General features: G+C 40.8%; 1 protein-coding gene across 28 annotated transcripts in view; it reads right to left on the minus strand.

Annotated features, from left to right (window-relative positions):
* Positions 1-19,787, minus strand: part of DTNA (dystrobrevin alpha) — a 355,367-nt gene that overhangs the window by 31,822 nt on the left and 303,758 nt on the right. For 26 of the 28 annotated variants that reach the window (XM_032859621.1, XM_032859622.1, XM_032859623.1 and 23 more), the window contains 3 exons: positions 7,546-7,633; positions 4,913-5,010; positions 2,081-2,194 (listed from right to left, as the gene is read on the minus strand). In XM_032859621.1, coding sequence (XP_032715512.1) covers positions 2,081-2,194; positions 4,913-5,010; positions 7,546-7,633 — 300 coding nt within the window. The remainder of the gene's footprint in view (positions 1-2,080; positions 2,195-4,912; positions 5,011-7,545; positions 7,634-19,787) is intronic. The other 2 variants (XM_032859625.1, XM_032859637.1) reach the window with 1 other exon arrangement.

Consider the following 19,787-nt stretch of genomic DNA (forward strand, 5'->3'; position numbering starts at 1 on the left):
ATCTGTGAAATCCCCAAATTGTGCAAGTGCTTAGCATGGAATAAGTGGTTTAGAAGTATCTAGAGAAATATCCAAGTAGAAGAAATGTGTAGAATGACAGGCAAGCAAATCCGTTGGGATTTAGTTGTCTCAGGCCTTAGGCCTGTGGCCACAGGTATGGGCCACAAGCTGACGGCGAACACCCCCAAAGACTGAAGTTTCTCACAGAGCCAGACTCCTTGGCATAGGTTTGGGCTCAGCTGGGGCTATGGGAGGGCCCACAAGGCAGGGCCAGGAGGGTGTTTGGAATTATCAGTGCATTCCAAGATAACAACGTGGAGGAGGGAAGAAATATCATTTGGAAAACTATCATCAGTGACCCAGGCACATCAAGATGCCTTCCCAGAATGCATCATCCAAATGGAACTGAAGACTTTTGAAGGCAAATGCTAAGGAAGGGTCTGATGAAAACATTTATGAAAAATTCCTAGTCATCCATGCCTCCATCAGAGAATGGGACAACCAACAGAAGAGGCATAAAGAACATTTCAGGCAGAGACAAGGTAACTTGACGTATAGATGAATGATTACTCTATTTCTAAGGTGGTTTATTCAGTTACATTTCTGTGTACATTAGACTTGCAACTCGTGAGCCCGGAGGGCCTACATAATCCTATTAGGCAAAGACTCTTTCTAGCAGCATTTACTTTTATATGCCTTTGAGGATGATGATATGAAATATCACTTTTCCCTTCTTTCATTGTTCATCCCTTCTGGGAGATGATGTAGTGGGATGTGCAAGAATTTCTAATACATCACCCTGAAGGTGGGACCAGAGATTCTGTCATCTGGAAAGGAAGATTTTCTGATTCTTCCATTAAATTATTTTGTTATTGGAAGTATGACATGATCTCTTCACATCAAGCAGCTCCCACAGCTGGCAGCTTCCATAGATCTCCTTTCTATGACTCACACCTTGGGGGGACCTGCCATCTAGCCAGGTGCACCGGCCTGGGGAGAGCGAGCATGGAGTGTCGCTGAGAGCAGGCAGGGCCTGCAGCCTGCAGGGCCCGGACCTTAACATGTCTGAAGAGCAGGGCTGGGACGGAACCCCTAGAAACATCTATGGTAAAACCCACATGTAGTCATATAGAACCTGCTTAATGTAGTTGTATGGAAGAAGTAAACGGCAGCCTGATTCTGACAAGAGGCATCTTTACTTCCTATCAAGAGCATGCCTCAGAGTTCCGTATACCCAGAATGTACCCCGCTCCCAAACTGGAAGATGGAAGAATGTCATACTTGCTAACTAAAAGTGCCTCGTGGAATATGACATTTCTACGAGGCAATGGCTTTGAATTTATCCTTGTGTTGTTCGCTGCACAGATAGGTTTGAGCCCATGCCATAGTCAAGGCATGGCACTAAGCCAGCCTGACCGGAAGTCCTCAGCACCCATCCTTTCGCACATGTGCAGGGGGAGGCGCTGCGGTCCTTGGCTACTCTGCACTTTTCTGACTCCGAGAAATGCACTGAAATTCAAGAGCAGAACCAGATGACCTTCTAGCTTCCTTTCAGTCTCATGTTTTCTGGTGCCAGACTAGATAACAGCAGGTGGTTTAAGTCATTTGCAGAGCAAGAAGCTATGAAGTCTGTTTTTTAAGCATGTAAAGCTATTACAGACCAAGATTCAGGGAAAATCTGCCTCCTTTTTATGGGTTATAGGTGAATTTTTAAGTGTAAAAGCCTGTGATGTTTATTTAGCTGTTTATGTGTTTGTTTTATTGATCACTTGTGTCATAAATAACACTGTTGTTGACAGTGCGAATAACAACGAAGAGTTGAGTTCACCTGTTTTCCATGGAGAGATTTTGTTTCTAAAGAGTGCTGTTTCCCCTTCTCTGTGTCCAAGGAAAGAATATAAACAGCATCTCCTTGAAACCCCCCAAATGCCAGCGATTAGGGACATGCTATTAAAACAGAAAAATCATGTTATGTCAGCAGCTGTGGTGGCTAAGGACCGTTCTCTGGTTAGACGCTGTTGGAATTTTTGAAGATCCAGTCACTTGCATTTCCCCAGAGGCCTCGGGCTCCCTCTCTTACCTGAGGAGCCGGAGTTCTGCCAGCAGAGTGGGGTTTTGCTGGGCCTTCTCTGGAGTGGGCTGAGAAGCTTGTTCATGCTCTAGCCGCAGCCTCTGGATCTCCTGTAAGATTTCTCTTGGGAGAGAGGAAGAAGGTAAGAAACTAGGGTCAGTCAACTTCCCAGATATCCAGGATACTAACACCGCGATGGGGTCACCCCGCGTTTCGGAGCAGAAGCAAGCCTCTGTGACCACTGGTGTTTCCAAGCTGTCGGCTGGGGCGAGGTGGGCACTGATGGGGAAGGGAGGGGTGAGCTCAGCTCCCGCACATTCAGACTCTGCACATGTTGCTGGAGCCTTGAAGCTGAGTGTTCTCGCCGGGACCTAATAATCTCTCCAGTAAGTAATGTAATGCCGTGGTAATGTGTTCAGCTTTGAAAAGTGCACTGCTTTGGAGCAAAAAGTGTATCTTCCGATTATTGATGATCACGGTCTGACACCACAAAGTACTTGCAGCTACCAAGTAAGAGATGCTTGGAGGGAAAATAAGGATAAATGGTGTTCATTTCACAAAACTAAATAACCCTATTCTTTCACCAAGAATGAGAGTCCTCTCACTGGATTTATCTGAGAAGCCCCCAGTTAGGCAAAATTCTTTTTCTTTTTCTTAACATTTCCAGCCTTCAAAATGGATCTCAGTGAGGGTAGCCCTTGAAAGGAAGGGCTTTTAAAAGGATTCGCTGTAATTGAGTGTGTGACATAAGAGTGCTATTGGCGTGACCTCTATCCAGGGTGGGATATGTCTGTCTATTATTGATGTTGGAGCCCAGGCTGCCCTGCACGGAGGTGAACATTAGGCTGGCCATAAAGGGTGGGTGACCTATGCAAGGCAAATTATCCCTAAGTGAGTTAGAAGCCATTACGCTAGGTTACAAGTCACTTATTCTTGGGGGAGGGGTCAGTCTCCCATCCAGCAAAATGCACAAGAGACAGCACCAAGGAATGAAAGGTGAACTTGGTGAGCAAGGCCGATGGCTTTCCATTTGAAAGGCTGATTTACAACAGCCTGCTTCATAAACACACCAGAGTTAAGAAGCTAATTAGCAGTCACTACATTTCTCGTGGGTACAGTGAGAAGACTGAACTGAAATTCAGTTGTTTCTCATCTTCTTCTGTCCTCCTTGGTGTGCCATGGTGGAAACCTTTCTTTAAGAGAAATTTTTTATGGAAATTCAAAACGTCAAATGGTTAAAAGGGAGCTGATCTGGTGAAAGAGAGGGCGGGCCCTGAATTGTAAGCCCTTCCCTCCCCCTCTTCAGGCACCTCGACAGAGCCCCTGGGTCCTACAGAGCTCAGCCTGAAAATCAGTAAGCTGGGATTTCAAGGATCACCTCCAGGGCTAACATCCCAATATTCTGTGACTCTCACTGGTTCTCCTTGGTGGTTCCAAGGACGGAAACATGACTCAGCATTTAGCTGAAGGAAGAGAGAGACAGAAGCTGCTCTAATAAGGAAAATTATGGTAAGATATGTAAGAGCATTAGTACTTAGTTTCTTCCCAAGAACGATGCTCTCTTCTTTCATCTTATTTTATTTAATTCTCAAACAAATTATTTTATATGTGGGTACTGCTATTATCTGTTTCATGAATAAGGAAATCAAAGCACAGGCCAGTTGATTGACTCATCCACATTCAATAAAAATGGGTGGGAGAGGTGATGTGAACTCAAGCTGCTTGGTTCCAAAGCTTGTATATATCTGACTTCCTCTGTCTTTGGTACTTGATCTGACCGGTCTGGCCTATGCAGGCTGTGACTTACGCAATATAATAGAAAGAGTCCTGCCACTCCTAATACCGAACCCAGCTGGCTCCTCCAGATGTGCTAGGAGGAAGCATTATCTTCTAAGGTCATTGCTGAAATGTCCACCAGGGTAGTCATCCAGTGAAGTGAGGAACTCTACCCTCCCCTGAAGCTCAGAGATCTGATTAGTGGGTTGTCACCTTGGAGACCACGAGATCCCCGGGGTGAATTCCCATAGTGCAGGAGTGGAACCTAGAGAAGTTTCTGGGACATGGTTCTGGGTTCTTTGGAGGGCATGAGGCTGCTGGTTTAGTGAAATGTGTTCAGGATGGACTAGCTGCTCTTCAGACATGGGGCGGGGAACTCTATGGGTCATGAAAGCACTAAGGGACAGGACGCACTTCTCTTTCTGCCTTCTGTTCTCACGTCCCCTTCTTTATTCTCTCTCTGGTCCTACAACATGTATTCAGAGCGTACAGTATCCAGAAACATCCTGGAAACAAGCAGTAACAGTGGTAATCCGCCATAGCTGGGGCCATTAGGACATTCATTATGTTTCTTGCTGATTCTGGAATTCCACACGGTATTCCTGCCTGGGGTATCTCCTTCAAGGAAGTCCTGATTTCTCCTCATGCTGAGTGAAAGCAGAGGATTGAAAGGGAAAAGAAAGTACCTTGGAGAGGTGGGAGAGCAGGTGAATGCTGCAACCAAGGTAAGATATTTGTGGGCTTGGGAGTTTTCAGTTTAGTCTTTCTTTCCTTCTAAGAACATAGAAATGTGCCAACCAAGTTTGTAACTTCCTTTACATTTTTGTCCATAGAACCTTTTAAAAAAGATTTTATTTATTTCTTGGACAGAGAGAGCAGAAGCAGGGGGAGTGGGAGAGAGAGAGGCAGGCTCCCTGATGAGGAACTTGATCCCAGGACCCTGGGATCCCAAACCTGAGACAAAGGCAGATGCTTAACGGACTGAGCCACCCAGGTGTCCCAACTACAAGCTTGCAGTGAGCACACACTTTGATCCAAAAAGCCAGCGTGTCTAAGCAGCCTTACCTGTTCTTATTTTCTAGCTCTGCGATCAGCTGCCTCTGCTGCTTGTTTGCATCAATGGTGAAGGAGATGTCGGGAGCACCCCGCTGTTGGGCCGGCTGCTGTAAAACACGTGGTGAACTATTTAACATTTGGAAAGGAAGCAGCGTGGGCTCGAGGAGACAGAGATCATGAGGTAGGCAGACAGGAGAGAAAAAAATTATCTCGATCAAAACAAGAAAAGCAAATACATGAAGTTGCCATTCATCTCCTAAAGGACCAGCTTCTCTATGGACCTGGAGGACACCTGTGCAATGAAAAGCGGAGCAGCAATCTTTGGACGGCAAATACACAGAACACAGAAAAAACAGTTTTGTAGCTTTCTTTTTTTAAATTATTTTTTTTACTTTTACTTTTTTATTTTTTTTTTAAAGATTTTATTTATTTATTTATTTGACAGACAGAGATCACAAGTAGGCAGAGAGGCAGGCAGAGAGAGAGAGGAGGAAGCAGGCTCCCTGCTGAGCAGAAAGCCCGATGCGGGGCTCGATCCCAGGACCCTGGGATCATGACCTGAGCCTAAGGCAGAGGCTTTAACCCACTGAGCCACCCAGGCGCCCCTACTTTTACTTTTTTTTTAAAAAAAGAGTTTTATTTGTTATTTGTGAGAGAGTGAGAGAGAGAGGGGTGGGGAGGAGCAGAGGGGAAAGGAGAGAGAGAATCTGCAGGTGACTCTGTGCTGAGCACAGAACACAGAGCCTGATGCAGGGCTCGATCTCACGACCCTGAGATCAGGACCTGAGCTGAAATCAAGCATTAGATGCTTAACCAACTGAGCTGAAATCAAGCGTCAGATGCTTAACCAACTGAGCCACCCAAGTACCCCTTGCTTCTTAAAGATTTATTTATGTATTCGAGAGAGAGAGAGAGAGAGAGAATACAGGGCGGGGCAGAGGGAGAGAGAGAATCTTAAGCAGATTCCCGGCTGAGCGTGGAGCCTGTTGCAGGCGTCAGTCTCAGGACCCTGAGATCACGACGGGAGCCCAAATCAAGAGTCTGATGCCCAACTGACTGAGCCACCCAGGCGCCCCTGTTTTATAGCTTTCTGACTTAAAGTCTTTGGGATCTATTTCACTCTTGGCGTCCTGTCCCTATTGTGACGGTTCTCTCAATATGGGTGGGTGTAAAAAATACTTCCCTATTGAGACACTTCTCTAGAATTACTGTTCAGTCACTGTAATGTACAATTAAAAATTTCATAGTTTTAAAGTCTTAGTTACTAGGAATTTCTTTTCTTCTTCTTTTGGTCAACACACTTTTAGCATTTCTTTATTCATATTTATGTATTAAGTATTATTAAGTATTATTCATACATTACACCCTTCCCCCACATTCATGCCATTCCATCGTTCTTGGTCATGCAGCCGACTTTAACAACTGCCATATACACAGACATTGATTTTTCCATATATATATATATATATATACACATATATATCCATGAACATACACACAAATTAATCTTAACAAATTATATATAGAGATATATATACAAATTAACTTCTGACTAAATACAGATATACATAGAAGTATGGTATATGATTATATAGTATATATATATGTATATTTATATCTGTACTTTTAGTGTAAAATCAAATTACTATTTTATTAAATGAGTTCTTTTACACAATATGAACATTTCTTACAATTATAAGAGGATTTTTTTTTTATAAGAGGATTTTTTACAAGGATGGTCTGACTTTCAGATTTCCAAATAAGAGTCAACTTTTACATATGTATGTATGTTTATATAGGTATATACATGTAATTACATACTGTATTTAAATATATGTATATATTTGAGTGTGGATTTAATGAAGGTTTAATTTGTCATTGTTTTATAAAAACAGGGGCAGATTATATGTATTTCCCTGCCCCTTGCTTTCCTTACTCTACAGTAGAAATTCCTCAATTGGATTTTAAACAAATTAAAAAGATCACAATTCATCTTTCCACCACATGCCAAGATTTTAAAATCGGCACTGACTGACTAAGCCTGCAAAGACAAGGAAAACCTCAGCCTGCTTTTTAATGTCCAAATACACGACTGTAAGAAAGGTTAAGCTTGGTAAAATGTCTAGCTTTTATAAAGCTTTTCTATGCTTTTTTAATTAGCATTTCTTTTAAAACAAAGAAATGATCTATGTTGCTAATGAAGACATTTGAGGTCCTAAATGGCTTCGTGGGTAGCTAAGTCTGGCATGTGGCATCTTTGACCTGTGATCCAGGTTTTCCCTCTGATTTCATTATGTAATTTTTTGTTTCTTTTATCTATTACATATTGATAAAAGTAGAAACTCCTCTGGGGCAGTTGTGAATTAGAGTCATTGCTTTGCTCTTTCTATTAACTGATCAGGAATGATCCAGAGAAATCAGGGGATGGGCTGGTGCAGAAATACGGTGTTGTAACCTCTTATTGGAAGCTACGATTTCTGCTGTACCAGAACCATAGCTGGAGAGGGACAAAGGGAAGCTGTGGAAGACTCATGTGTAGGTCCTCAGGCCATCCAGTAACACCTCCTCAGTCCTGCTGTGGTAGCCCCGACCATCAGGATAACAGTGAACATGAATGACAGCCTCTCACTCAGACTACTTACCGAGGAAGTGGACTCTGCCGCCAGTCTTGCTGCATACCTGGCGATCAGCCTGTGCTCTTCATCAAGCCGGTTTGAACTTTCAAGCATACTGTTGAGAACAGAGCAAGAAGGAGACTGTTAGGCAATGAGAAAGATTGATGGGTTCCTATCACTGCCAGGGGTTTTTGCTATTTCAATTTTTCGGTGCAAAAATTTGAAAGCTCTACAAAACCCTGTTAGGTTAATGATCTCAGACTTGGATTCATGACATGATCTACTATGTGGCCAGGAAGTTCCATTAATAAATCCTGTCTTCAGTCGATTCAATGTCTTACTAAGAAAACTCCAAAGAAGAGTGACTTTACTCATCAACGTGTCTCATAAAAGAATATTTTCTCTTTAATTTTATCTCCTGTAACATTTTTTTATTTATATATCAGAAAATATGGAGGAAAGACACAATCACCCTTCCACCAGTTGTGGGGTGCCTGAATGGCTCAGTCTGTTAAACATCCAACTCTTGATCTCAGCTCAGATCTTGACCTCAGAGTTGTAAGTTAGAGCCCCACATTAGGTTCTACGCCCAGCATGGAGCCTGTGTAACCACAATAACAACAACACAATAATTGTGGTCAGCCTGCAGTGATCACCACCTCCTGGTATTCACAATCCTCTTCCTTGGGTATGGGCTGGACCTACTGGCTAGTTTTTAATGGATAGAATAGAGCAGAAGTAATGGAATGTCACTTCCAAGATTAGGCTATAAAAAGGACCATGGTTTCCATCTTGAGTATGGTTTTCTCTCTCTTGAGCTCCTTTGGATTCCTTGCTCTGTGGGAAGCAAGCTGCTTCCCATGTGATAAGGAACTGAAGCTAGCCAATAATAACCTTATAAATTATAGGTGATAATAGGTAGAGCCTTTAGATAAAATAACAGCCCCAGCCAACAGTTTGATGGCAACCTCATGAAAATCCCTGAGCCACAGGCACCTAGCTGGATTCCTGACCCACTGTGGGATAATAAACATTTGTTCCTTTAAGCTGCTAAGTTATTGGATAATTTGTCACGTGGCAACAGATAACTAATACAAATAGTTATCAATAATATCAGTACTCAGGTAACTTGCCATTTTATATTTACTTCTAGAAAAATGGAATTATAGCAGTGGCTTCTAATGACATTAATTGTTTATTGTCTCACATAATTTATAGAAATTGTTCATAGTAGAATAAGAATGATCTGAGTCTCTAAGAAACTAAAGCAAATAGAAGCATTATCAACTCTCCCGAATTTCAGAAGTCCCTTCACTCAAGACTAAGTTTTGCATGCCATTAAAACAATTCTATGAAACATACCAGTAACATCAGTCTTGTTAACTGACTAGTTGATTATAATTTGGCTTATCAGTTATTATGGTAAGTATTGGGTCAGAATCAAGATTAAAAACTAATTTCTCTCATCCCTAAATATATTCTCCTCCATTTATATTTCCTACCTGTTAATCTTAAGCCTGTTTCTTAAAGAAAAAAAACAATACTCATGATTATACACTGAAAGTAATACACTTCTATGCCAATATTAAGGTTTTAAGAATTATCCATTGCAAAGACTTGAACCCATATAGAGTAATATATGGTTATATTGTTTATATGTATATTTACATAGAAAGTAAATATGCAACATAGTTTTTAACCTTGTTCTAAAGTGAGATGAGTGAAAATCATTATGTGTTTCCACAATATTGGCTATGTCACTTTGTCACTTCCAAATAGCTTTCCCTGGCTGGCTGAATTCATTACTGTAACATTTTCTTTCTTTCTTTTTTTGGTCATTCAGAAAACATCCCTGTCTCCATCATCTCTGCTGTAGTCTATACTCTGCACGTAGGCTAGCTACACATGTTCTGATCCTGAGTACTTCCCTCTAGATTTAGCTCTTTTCTCTGGGCTACAATAACTATCTAGAACATTCCCGAATATCTGCATTTACTAAGTCACTTCTCCATCCTCAGAAAAAGTCTTCTCTTCCCTTTTGCTCACATGAGATAATGCATGTAAAACACATAGTTACTATGATGCCTAGAACGCATTAAGTGCTCAAAAGTCAACTATTGTTATTTCGCCTCTTAAGTAACCTCCTCAGATTCATTAATGATTCAGGTCTCCTTCAAATGTCATTTCCCATCCAACAACCATGCAGAGTAGGGCTTTTCACACTTTAGTGTATGTACTTATCACTTAGGGATCTTATAAAAAATGTAGTTTCTCATCTATAGTTGGGGGGTGACAGGGTAGGTTGTGGGGGTCAGAACCTGAGAATCTGCATTCCTAAGGAAACTTCCAAGATACGTTGATCACATGAAATAAACCCCAAATGCAAACCACAGATGAGAAATAATATGAGTATTTAACTGATATCCATATACTTGTATGATATTTTGTAAACATTCCTTAAAACAGGAAATTCTAGGTTTCCAGGCTCACCAATCCCCATAGACTAAGATTTCAATCAGCATACAAAAGACTTGGAATAACAGGCGCCTGGGTGGCTCAGTGGGTTAAGCCGCTGCCTTTGGCTCAGGTCATGATCTCAGGGTCCTGGGATCGAGTCCTGCATCGGGCTCTCTGCTCAGCAGGGAGCCTGCTACCCTCTCTCTCTCTGCCTGCCTCTCTGTCTACTTGTGATCTCTCTGTGTCAAATAAATAAATAAAATCTTTAAAAAAAAAAGACTTGGAATAAGAAAATAACTGTAATAGCAAAGGAGTTAGTTCTGGAGAGCTGATGCTTTAAAGCAAATGCTTGTCTCTGTAACAGAGTGTCTGCTCTCCGCAGTGGTTAAAAATAGTAACTGAATTTCTTGTTACAGCTTTAATAAAAAAAAAAAGTTACACTCTCTTCACTTTAAACCTAAAACGACTCCACAAAGAAATAATTTAATTTGATTTTAATATGTTTATCATTTCTGGCTCATATTAGAAATAATATGCCTAATTCAGCACAGTTGTGTAGACAACAAGGCCCATTGCTCTAAGCCCGGGGCAATGATCTGTTTGCCAAAAAGTGACTTTGTCAAAAACATTTGTGAGTGTTTTGATAATTAAATAATAAAAAAAGTGATTAAAAAAACCTCATGATAAAAGTGTCTTTTATCATGAATGACCAGCAAGTATAAATAATGTAAAGGTTACATTAAAAAAAAGCCTTTTGGAGACACAAGACATGAAGTTATGGGATCCTGTCTCGTAAGCTATAAGTCATCCTTCCATGCCTTTCCTCCCCCAGCCCTGAGTGAATGAGGGGTGGAGTGATACATTACCCCTTTGTGCACACACACGATTTATGAGTCCACATGTGCCATTTCAATATGTTCAAATTATCCAAGGGTGAATGAGGCATTCCTCTGATAAATTCCATTATTTCAAGACTTCAATTACAAATAGTTGAAAATGAATGGCCAATAATCCCTAAATCATTAAAGAAATACCAATTCTAACACTTTCTCCATCTCTGGCTATTCATTTCAAGACTTTATAATCAATAATCTTGCTACAAGATCATGATGAATTAAAAAGTGGCTGCTGTGTCGACTGCATTTCAGAGCAGGGAAATCTGTTATTCTGAAAGCTCTCCACTTTCTACCTTAAATGCATGGCCATCGTGTGTTGCTAGTGATTTCAAAATGGCGTTCTAGGCAACTCAAGTGGCCTCGACAGAGGTGGGGCTTACTACCTTGTGATTTAGCAAAGATTTCTGGGAACCTAGGGTATGTCCACATTTCTTTTAAGGTCATTAGGCCTCCTGTACCATTCTTCTATTAAAATGCAAACAAGGAGGAGGAAGGGTACTGTCTGAGAAGGCATTCCTAGGTGCTCCGAAGTGGAGGATTACTCTACGAGGTTATATCCTACCTTTCCATTTGGTTGAGAGCAAAATGCTCTGGCAGTGGAGCCTGGTTCAGGCCTTCAGCAGTCAGTGAGCAGAAGAGAGTCAGGGTGGAAAGGAGCAAAGTGAATCTGGGGCCCAGGACACGATTTTATGGGATTGAAGAATGGGGGAGGAAATGAATTAATTCTCAGAGCTTCAACTGTTGGCTCTTGACTATTTTAAAAGGAAAAGACAGGAAATCATGAAATGGCAATCTTCCTGGGTAGTAATAATAAAATTTACCATGATAATGGCATCTCTTTGCCTTCAAACTCCTTTATCAAGACTCTGACTTTACCAGTTCACTAGGTTGTAACACCAAGGCCACACATTCTACCTTCTTCAAACTCAAAAGTTCCTCCATTTTCTTCTATTCCAGGGGTCACTGATGTGCTCCAGGCCACTGTCATCTGGAATTAGCATACAGCCTTCTCAACAGGTTCCTTTCATTTTAGACTTATTCTTCCCTCTAATTCATTTTGCATCCTGTAGTCAATGAGCTTTTAAAAATGAATTTGGGGGGCACCTGGGTGACTCACTGGGTTAAAGCCTCTGCCTTCGGCTTAGGTCGTGATCCCAGGGTCCTGGGATCGAGCCCCACATCGGGCTCTCTGCTCAGCAGGGAGCCTGCTTCCTCCTCTCTCTCTGCCTGCTTCTCTGCCTACTTGTGATCTCTGTCTGCCAAATAAATAAAAATAAATAAAATCTTTTTTTAAAAAATGAATTTGGTTGTAACATGCATAGAATCCTTCAATGGGTTCTCATTTTTCAAACTCCTCCCTAAGACTCAGGTCCTGCATAATCTAGCTTCATCGTTTACACCCCACCCCTACCCCAACTGCCCCCAGTACTCTAGCAGCCTTCCCCAGTTGAGTTCCTCAAGGAGGAGTTCCACATTTTCTCTCGGCTCTAAGCAATCTCTCCTTCCTCTGCTCTCTTCCACTTGGCCAGTTCTTCTTCATCAGGCTCTTGGCTTTACCGTCCATTTCCCACCCTCCCTCTGACCTCTAAATTCGGGTTATTGCTCATCACACAGCCAACGGCACTCAGCACTGTCTGCCCTTCCTGTACCTGGTACCCTTCCTGATTTAATAGCTTTTTCACTTGTCTTACTCCTTCACGAGACTGTAGCTTTTTTGAGAGAAAAGTCTTTCAATCATTTCACTGTTAGATCTTGAATGTTTAGCACAGAGCTTGGAACACAGCAGGACATGCCTAAGCATTAGGGGGACAAAAGAACAAATACATGTTAGCTGTCTTTGGCTCCTAGGGTCATGGACTTTGGACCACGTCTTCTATCTCCTTCTTGGCTCTGCATGCATCCTCAGCACTGAGAAAATCAGAAGGGTACAGATAAAACACAGCACTGTAACACCAGCCATGCTGTCTAAAATCACACAGAATTATTCACATTTGGCAGAATGAAAATCAGGATACAATCAATTGCTATGTGCGATTTCCCATCTGCTCTTTCTAGGTGCTAAAGTTCATAGAAATGTCGTTATACTCTTTTATATTTATCATCAGATCTTCCCCACCCTGAACCATGGAAAATTCTCTTTGGTTCACATTTTATGGTTGTTGTTTTAAAGATTGGGAAAGCAGATGGTATCTGGAAAAGGTGAGCTCCCATTCAGAAGAAATGCTTACTCTTAGGGATGAATACAGGTAGGAATGTTATCTAAGGGTGTGTGTGAGGTGGGACTGGATCATTTCTGAATTCACAGCTTAGCCTTCTTAGGTACTAGCTGTGTGACTTTGGGCAAATCACTTAACCTCTCTGTGCTTCATTTCTCTCACCTATAATATGGGGGATACAGTGAGCAGTGCCAGGGCACATGGTGAGACTATGAAAGTATTCTTTTTACTTTTACCTTTTCTTTCTTTTTTCCCCCCAGAGATTTTTATTTATTTTAGAGAGAGAGAATGAGAGAGAGCAAGTGAGTGAGGGGAAGAGCAGAGTGGAAAAGAATCTGAAGCAGACACTGTGCTGAGCACAAAGCCCCACACGGGCTCGATCTCACCACCCAGAGATCATGACCTGAGGAGATATCAAGAGTCCATTGCTTAACTGACTGTGCCACCCAAAAGCCCCTACTTTACCTCAAATGCTGTAACCATTTTTGCACCATCATCTCCTTATCTACAAATTAGCTTTTGCTCAAGAACATATGATTGGTTACTGGCTAGTATTCTAGGGTTTACCAAGAAGAAGAAGAAAGTGCAGTTAGTTGAATCAGTGAAGGGTTTTACAGAAACTCTAGGGGAAATTCACATCTCCGAAATCCTAAGCAAAGGGAGGAGTCCGCTAACAGTGACAGCCTTCTCTTCTTTCTCCAAAGCTGCATATTCCCGTTAATTTGTCACCAAATGTCCTTTTCACGCAATATATCATTGTATCAACCAGCATAAGAGAACAGGCCCCACATATTTCAGCACACTTAGAGAAAGCATACTCTGAAGTTGATCCATTTAACCATATTGGTGAACGTCCATGAGCTATCATTTGTTTTCTACCATATTATAATGGACTGGTTTACAATATGAGATTTTAAAATCTATTTATTGTATGCCTTTCATCCTATTCAAAATCAGGTGAGGAACGAATATTGTGTTATTCCCATGCGTCTGGTACTACACTAGCTCATTTGTATCAATAACTTCCTCAGATTGGGAATGTCTCTCTTGTTTCCCATGGAAACTTAAAATGTATTAGAATCTATCACCGAGAAATGAACTCATCTTAAAATCAATTTCTCGTCTGAGTATGCTGAGCAAACCTCTGTGGGTACAACGCAGCCACTGCAGTTATGTGCACAGGTGGCATGGCGCTCTTCAGATTCATATTTCTAGAATCCTACGGGAATAGCTTTCTCAGAAGTCTAGTTTTAAATTTTTTAAAAAGATTTTAATTTATTTATTTGAGAGTAAGGGGGAGGGGCAGAGGAAGAGGGAGAAGCAGACTCCCTGATGAGCAAGGAGCATGACAAGGAGCTCAATCGCAGGACCCCAGGATCATGACCTGAGTTGACGGCAGACGCTTAACTGACTGAGCCACCCAGGTGTCCCAGAAGTCTAGTTTTAGAACTGAACTCATAAACATTTTACAGAACAAAAGGAATAGGGTTAACAAGGAAACAAAAACTCATAAATAAGAGACACTTTCAGTGAGTGTAGGTAATACCTTTTTTTCTTTCAATAGGCTGCAATACATTTACATTTTCCAAATCAGCCTTTACTGAAAAGGGCCAAGTTTTAGCCTACACATTAAAAAAAAAAAAAAAAATCCAATTTGGTGGATTTAGTGTTGAAGTGGGTCATGGATTGAACTGTGTCTTCCCCCAAATTCATGTGTTGAAGCCCTAAGCCCTAGTACCTCAGAATGTGACTATATGGAGTTAGGGTTTTTGAAGAGGTAAGTAAAGTAAAATGAGGTTTTACTAAGCCAACATGAGTGGTGTCCTTATAAGAAGCAGAAGAGAACTAAGGATGTTTGTGCACAGAGAAAAGGCCATGTGAGAACAAGGCAAGAAGGTAGCCATCTGTGGGCTGATGGGAGAGAGACCTCAGGACATATCACAACTGTCAGCACCTTAGTCTTGGACTTCTAGCCTCCCTATAAACCTATAAACCTCCCTATATTCCCTATAAACCTCTAACAAGGCCAGTAATGGTGAGAAAATAAATTTCTGTTGTCTAAGATGCAGTCTGTGGTATTTTGTTATAGCGGCCCTAGCAAACTAATACACAGTGAAAGAGATCAAAGAACATTGAAATTAAAAAAAATTTTTTTCCCAATATCGCTTTTAGTTTAGATGCTTTTTTTTTCTTTGCCCCCCCCCCCACACCATTAGCTGCTTTCCTCATGTCAGTGAATTGCTGATGCTTGTCTTTATCCAGGTTTACCACTGTTCTCTGTGTAAAGCTTAATACTTTACTTTTTCACCTACTTTATACTCCTGCACTAAATGTTCAACCTAAGGGCTAACTTATAATAGGTGATTTTTTTTAAGTAGCAAAAATATTCATTTTACAATTAAAAAAGATTTTCTGAGAAGTCCTAACAATTTTGTTTAAGGTAAGAGGGAATTTTATACCTATAGCACCATCAACATCCCATGATGTCAACAGATATTTTTTGTGTACCTGCTGTGCAGTAGGCACTGTGGTAGGTGCCAGAGATATGGTAATGAACAAGTTAGAGAAGCTCCCTGCTTACAGAGAAGGCAGCTGGTAAACCATTCAACCAACCAGCTGACCAACCAATGGTTACAGTCACAGTAAGAATGAAATAAACATTACGCCATGATAGAGATTAGTATGGGAGGCCTCCTTGAGGAGATGCCTTTACTCTGAGTTTGGAAGCTAGAGAAGTAGCCTTTACATACATGTAAAGAGAATCAGTGCACACATGTGTGTCTGGACAGGGCAAGGGTAAAGTGGGAAGAATGTTCTTGGCACAGGGAAAAACTAGCATCATGGTCTTGAGGCAGTTTTAGGAACTGTTTTTAGGACTGATTAAAGTGGATGCTGCTAAGTATTGGGATTAAGTGGGAGAAACCCATGAGACTGGGACTGAGATAGGACAGGGCAAGGGCTGGATTGGGCACAGTCTTGTAGGCCTGGTGAAGGCTCTGAGTTTTAAACCAAGTGTAGTGGGAATCTATTAAAGGGTTTTAAGCAGGAAAGCCAATAAAAATTTAGACCTCATATATGAAATCTAGAAATGGCATCAAATATATAATTTCCTATACTTGAGAAAAACATAAAAAAAACAAATTTTAACCTATTTCTATGCGATCAGGGGTCTAATAACTAAGTGACAGGAATTGGTCATGACATCAAAGAATGGACAGGAGCCTTCAACTGCACTCCCTCTCTCCTTTATACAGGGTTTTTTTTTTCAGAGCTGAGAGCAGTATGTCAGAAGCTTATGAATATGGCAAGTATCAAGGATATAATTATGGTACAGTTAGAAGTTCCAGGCTGGTTTCCCATCTTTTTAGTCTGCCTGCCCCAATTATTCCCTATAAACCTCTAACAAGGCCAGTACTTCATGAGCTTTAGGGACAGGCAGAAAAAGCCCTCACCATATTACATTTTAATAACCCTTCTCCCCCATTGGAGAAGATGGTTGAAAACCATTAAGGCTTTTAAAACTTCACTGAATTAGGAAGAGAGCAGGAATTCTCCCTTGAGCTACAGTGAATTGATGTGATTATTTGACATCAGAACCAGCAAGGACACAGAAGTGTTTCTCTAATTTGTCAGTAGACTATTTACAAATGAGTCAGTTTTCCATTGTATTAAGTAGTTAATATGGGGAAAGGCTCCCACACAGACTTAATCAGGAGCATATATGAATAATTACAAAACAAATATTTTAATTAAGAACAGTTATTAGGTTCCTGTTTGTAGACCATCTCATGAAGGGTGTAGAGACAGAGAGCCTGAGGAATGGGGTGGAAAACAGATGGGACCCGGTGTCAGAAGACCTGTGTGCAAGCACTTGATAGCATGTGACCTTGGATAAGTCTCTTAACGTGTCTAACCTTTTCTTATCAGTGAAATGGAATTAATAATCTCCAAACTTATAGAGCTTTGGTGAGCAAATAATGTGTAAGAAAGGGCTCTGTAGTTTTTGAAGAACTTCATACATGTAACATTTATTATTCATATTCTGGCTGCCATGATGAAATACAGGAGACTAAAGACAAAATTCTTGCTATTTTGAAGATTGTAATTAAAATGGAAAACCACAATGCGTAGACTAAATACAGAAATGATAACTTTAACAACCACCATTCCTATTAGTAGTATGCACTCAAATATCTGTTAAAATGAAATAAAAATAATGTAGTAGGATTTGCGGGGCACCTGGGTGGCTCAGTGGGTTAAAGCCTCTGCCTTCAGCTCAGGTCATGATCCCAGGGTTCTGGGATCGAGCCCCACATTGGGTGCTCTGCTCAGCGGGGACCCTGCTTCCCTTCCTCTCTCTGCCTGCCTCTCTGCCTACTTGTGATCTCTGTCTATCAAATAAATGTAGTAGGATTTGCAATTTCAGGTAACAGGTATGCAGTGGGGTAGATGCAGTGGGGAGTAGTATCTAGAAAGATTCTAGAAAATCTTTCTGGGGGGAGCACGTGTTTATGTAGGTTTTATAATAGGCAATGTAGCATGATTAGGAGCTTGGGATCCAGCAGATAATGGTTGAAGTCTGTGATTTACTGTTTCATAGCTATGTGACTATGGCAGAGTCATGTAAACTCTATAAATTGATACTTTTATTTATCTATAAAATGGGGAAGAATGCATTTACTCTATGGGCTTACTCTAAGGACTAGGGGAAGTTATGTAAATAAAGTTTTTACACAGTGCTTTGCAGGAGGCATGTGCTTTTAAAAATGGTAGTTTTTATGACTATTACCCTTTCATATCTCATCAGAGTTGAAGGACGGTGAAGCATTATTAGCTATTAAGATGACAGAGAGGGTGAGAGATCACTACATCACTTCCATAATCATGGCCGGTGTGGGAATTGTTAGGATCTAATTCAATACAGAGGAAAGAGAAGAAAAATGAGAAATTCAAAAGAGAAGTTGGAAATTTCTAAGGACAGAAAAAAGCATACAGAAATTTGGAGGTCAGCACCTCTTAACAAGGAGCTTGCTTTGCTGATCGGTCTTAAATTCTGCTTTATTTTCAAAATAAATATCACCTCTAGCTTTCATTAAGTAGATGTGAGGTGTCTCTGTGGAGACAGTTTTACTGTCTTAAGTGACCATCAAGCCAATATGATCAATCACTTGAGTAGGGAAAACGACTGGTAGCAACGAACTGGGAGCTTTTCTCTTTGGAGACTTCTTTGTTACAAATTTAATTAAGAAAAGGTCAAAGAAGAGTGGGAGAAGTAACTGAGTGTGTTCAGAATTAGCGGGGAGAGGACCCAGTATGAGACCACAGCTTTGCCTTCAGACATGATTGAATCTGTAACAATAATACTCTTCTTTGAGGAATGTCAATACATTTTTTGGGGGGGTATAATTCAGTATTTAGTTCTGTTGTTTCAGCTGCCATATAACATTGGGGATCCAAACTCATTGGGAATAAGATTAAAGCAATCAATCTTCTCTCTCACAGTTTTGAGAGGCTGAGAGGTAACAAAGAAGTGGAACTTTTGGATCTACAAATTTGGCAACTTTGAACAAAGAGGTGGGGTCAGCTGAAGAGAGCTTTTTATTTTTATCTTCGTGAGGTGTAGGATAAAGTATACAATGAAACTAGTGTGCTAGTTATATTTTTTAAAAAATACAAATTAAGATAAATATGTAACTACTAATAGATGTTCATCGATGTATCACCTAAAATCATCTCATGTACTAATTTTTTAAGAACAGTTCTATTCATCAGGAGCAGGAAACAGTTTAGGGAGGAGAGTTCTAGAAACAGAGGTGGCTAACAATACCAAGTGATGAAGGAGATGAGGACGGAGTAGTGGCCATCACAGGTTTCAGGGATGCTTTTTGTGAAATAGTAGAGGAAAGGAGGCAGGCTATTTTAAAGGCAATTTAACCCATAGGTTCACTTAATATTTATAATGGCAGACAAAACAACAAAACAAAACACTAGCCCTTAGTTCAGAGAAAGTTAGAGTTATTAAGCAAAATTCAAATATTTCTAAGGAACTGGTTTGCTAAACACATTTGTAAACACAGGAATCTAAACTAGACTGAAACATATGATAAATACATAGTCTGTCCACTTATTTTCATTCAAATTGCAAGCGTACATTTATTATCAAAACGAAGTAACTTCAACCATTGGGAGGAATCTCCTACGTTGCAATTAAAATAGAGAAAAACTGTACAAATGCCTTTATCCAAATATGCAGGGCTATCAGAATTTACACATTTGACACACATCTGGCCGTAAGCTCTGCATATTGTTCCACTTGAAAGCAGGCTTTATGAGGACGGTTTTCCAGAAATACTGGTAAGTCGGAGAAGAATTGAAAGACAATTTTTCCCACTGTTATCATTAAGGAAATGATTTCCATAGTATGATCCCATCCCATCACTTTCCCTCTTTTCATTTCTATCTTAAACGAACAGAGCATTGTCCTCCCAATCAGCAGAGACATCCATGACCTTGGAATAAGACAAATTCTTGCATCAGTGTTGTGTGGTAATTTGACATGGCACGTGTAACACAGAACTGACTGGTGGAACCCAGAGCCCTGCGTCCACTGAAGGCTAATATAGAGCATGGCCTCCCCTTACACCAGTTTTCCCTTTAGCTCTGATGAATTCCATGGTACATGATGGGAAGTATCCAAACT

Source organism: Lontra canadensis, unplaced genomic scaffold (assembly GCF_010015895.1).
Source record: "Lontra canadensis isolate GAN:19392208 unplaced genomic scaffold, GSC_riverotter_1.0 scaffold17, whole genome shotgun sequence".
Lineage (NCBI taxonomy): Eukaryota > Metazoa > Chordata > Mammalia > Carnivora > Mustelidae > Lontra > Lontra canadensis.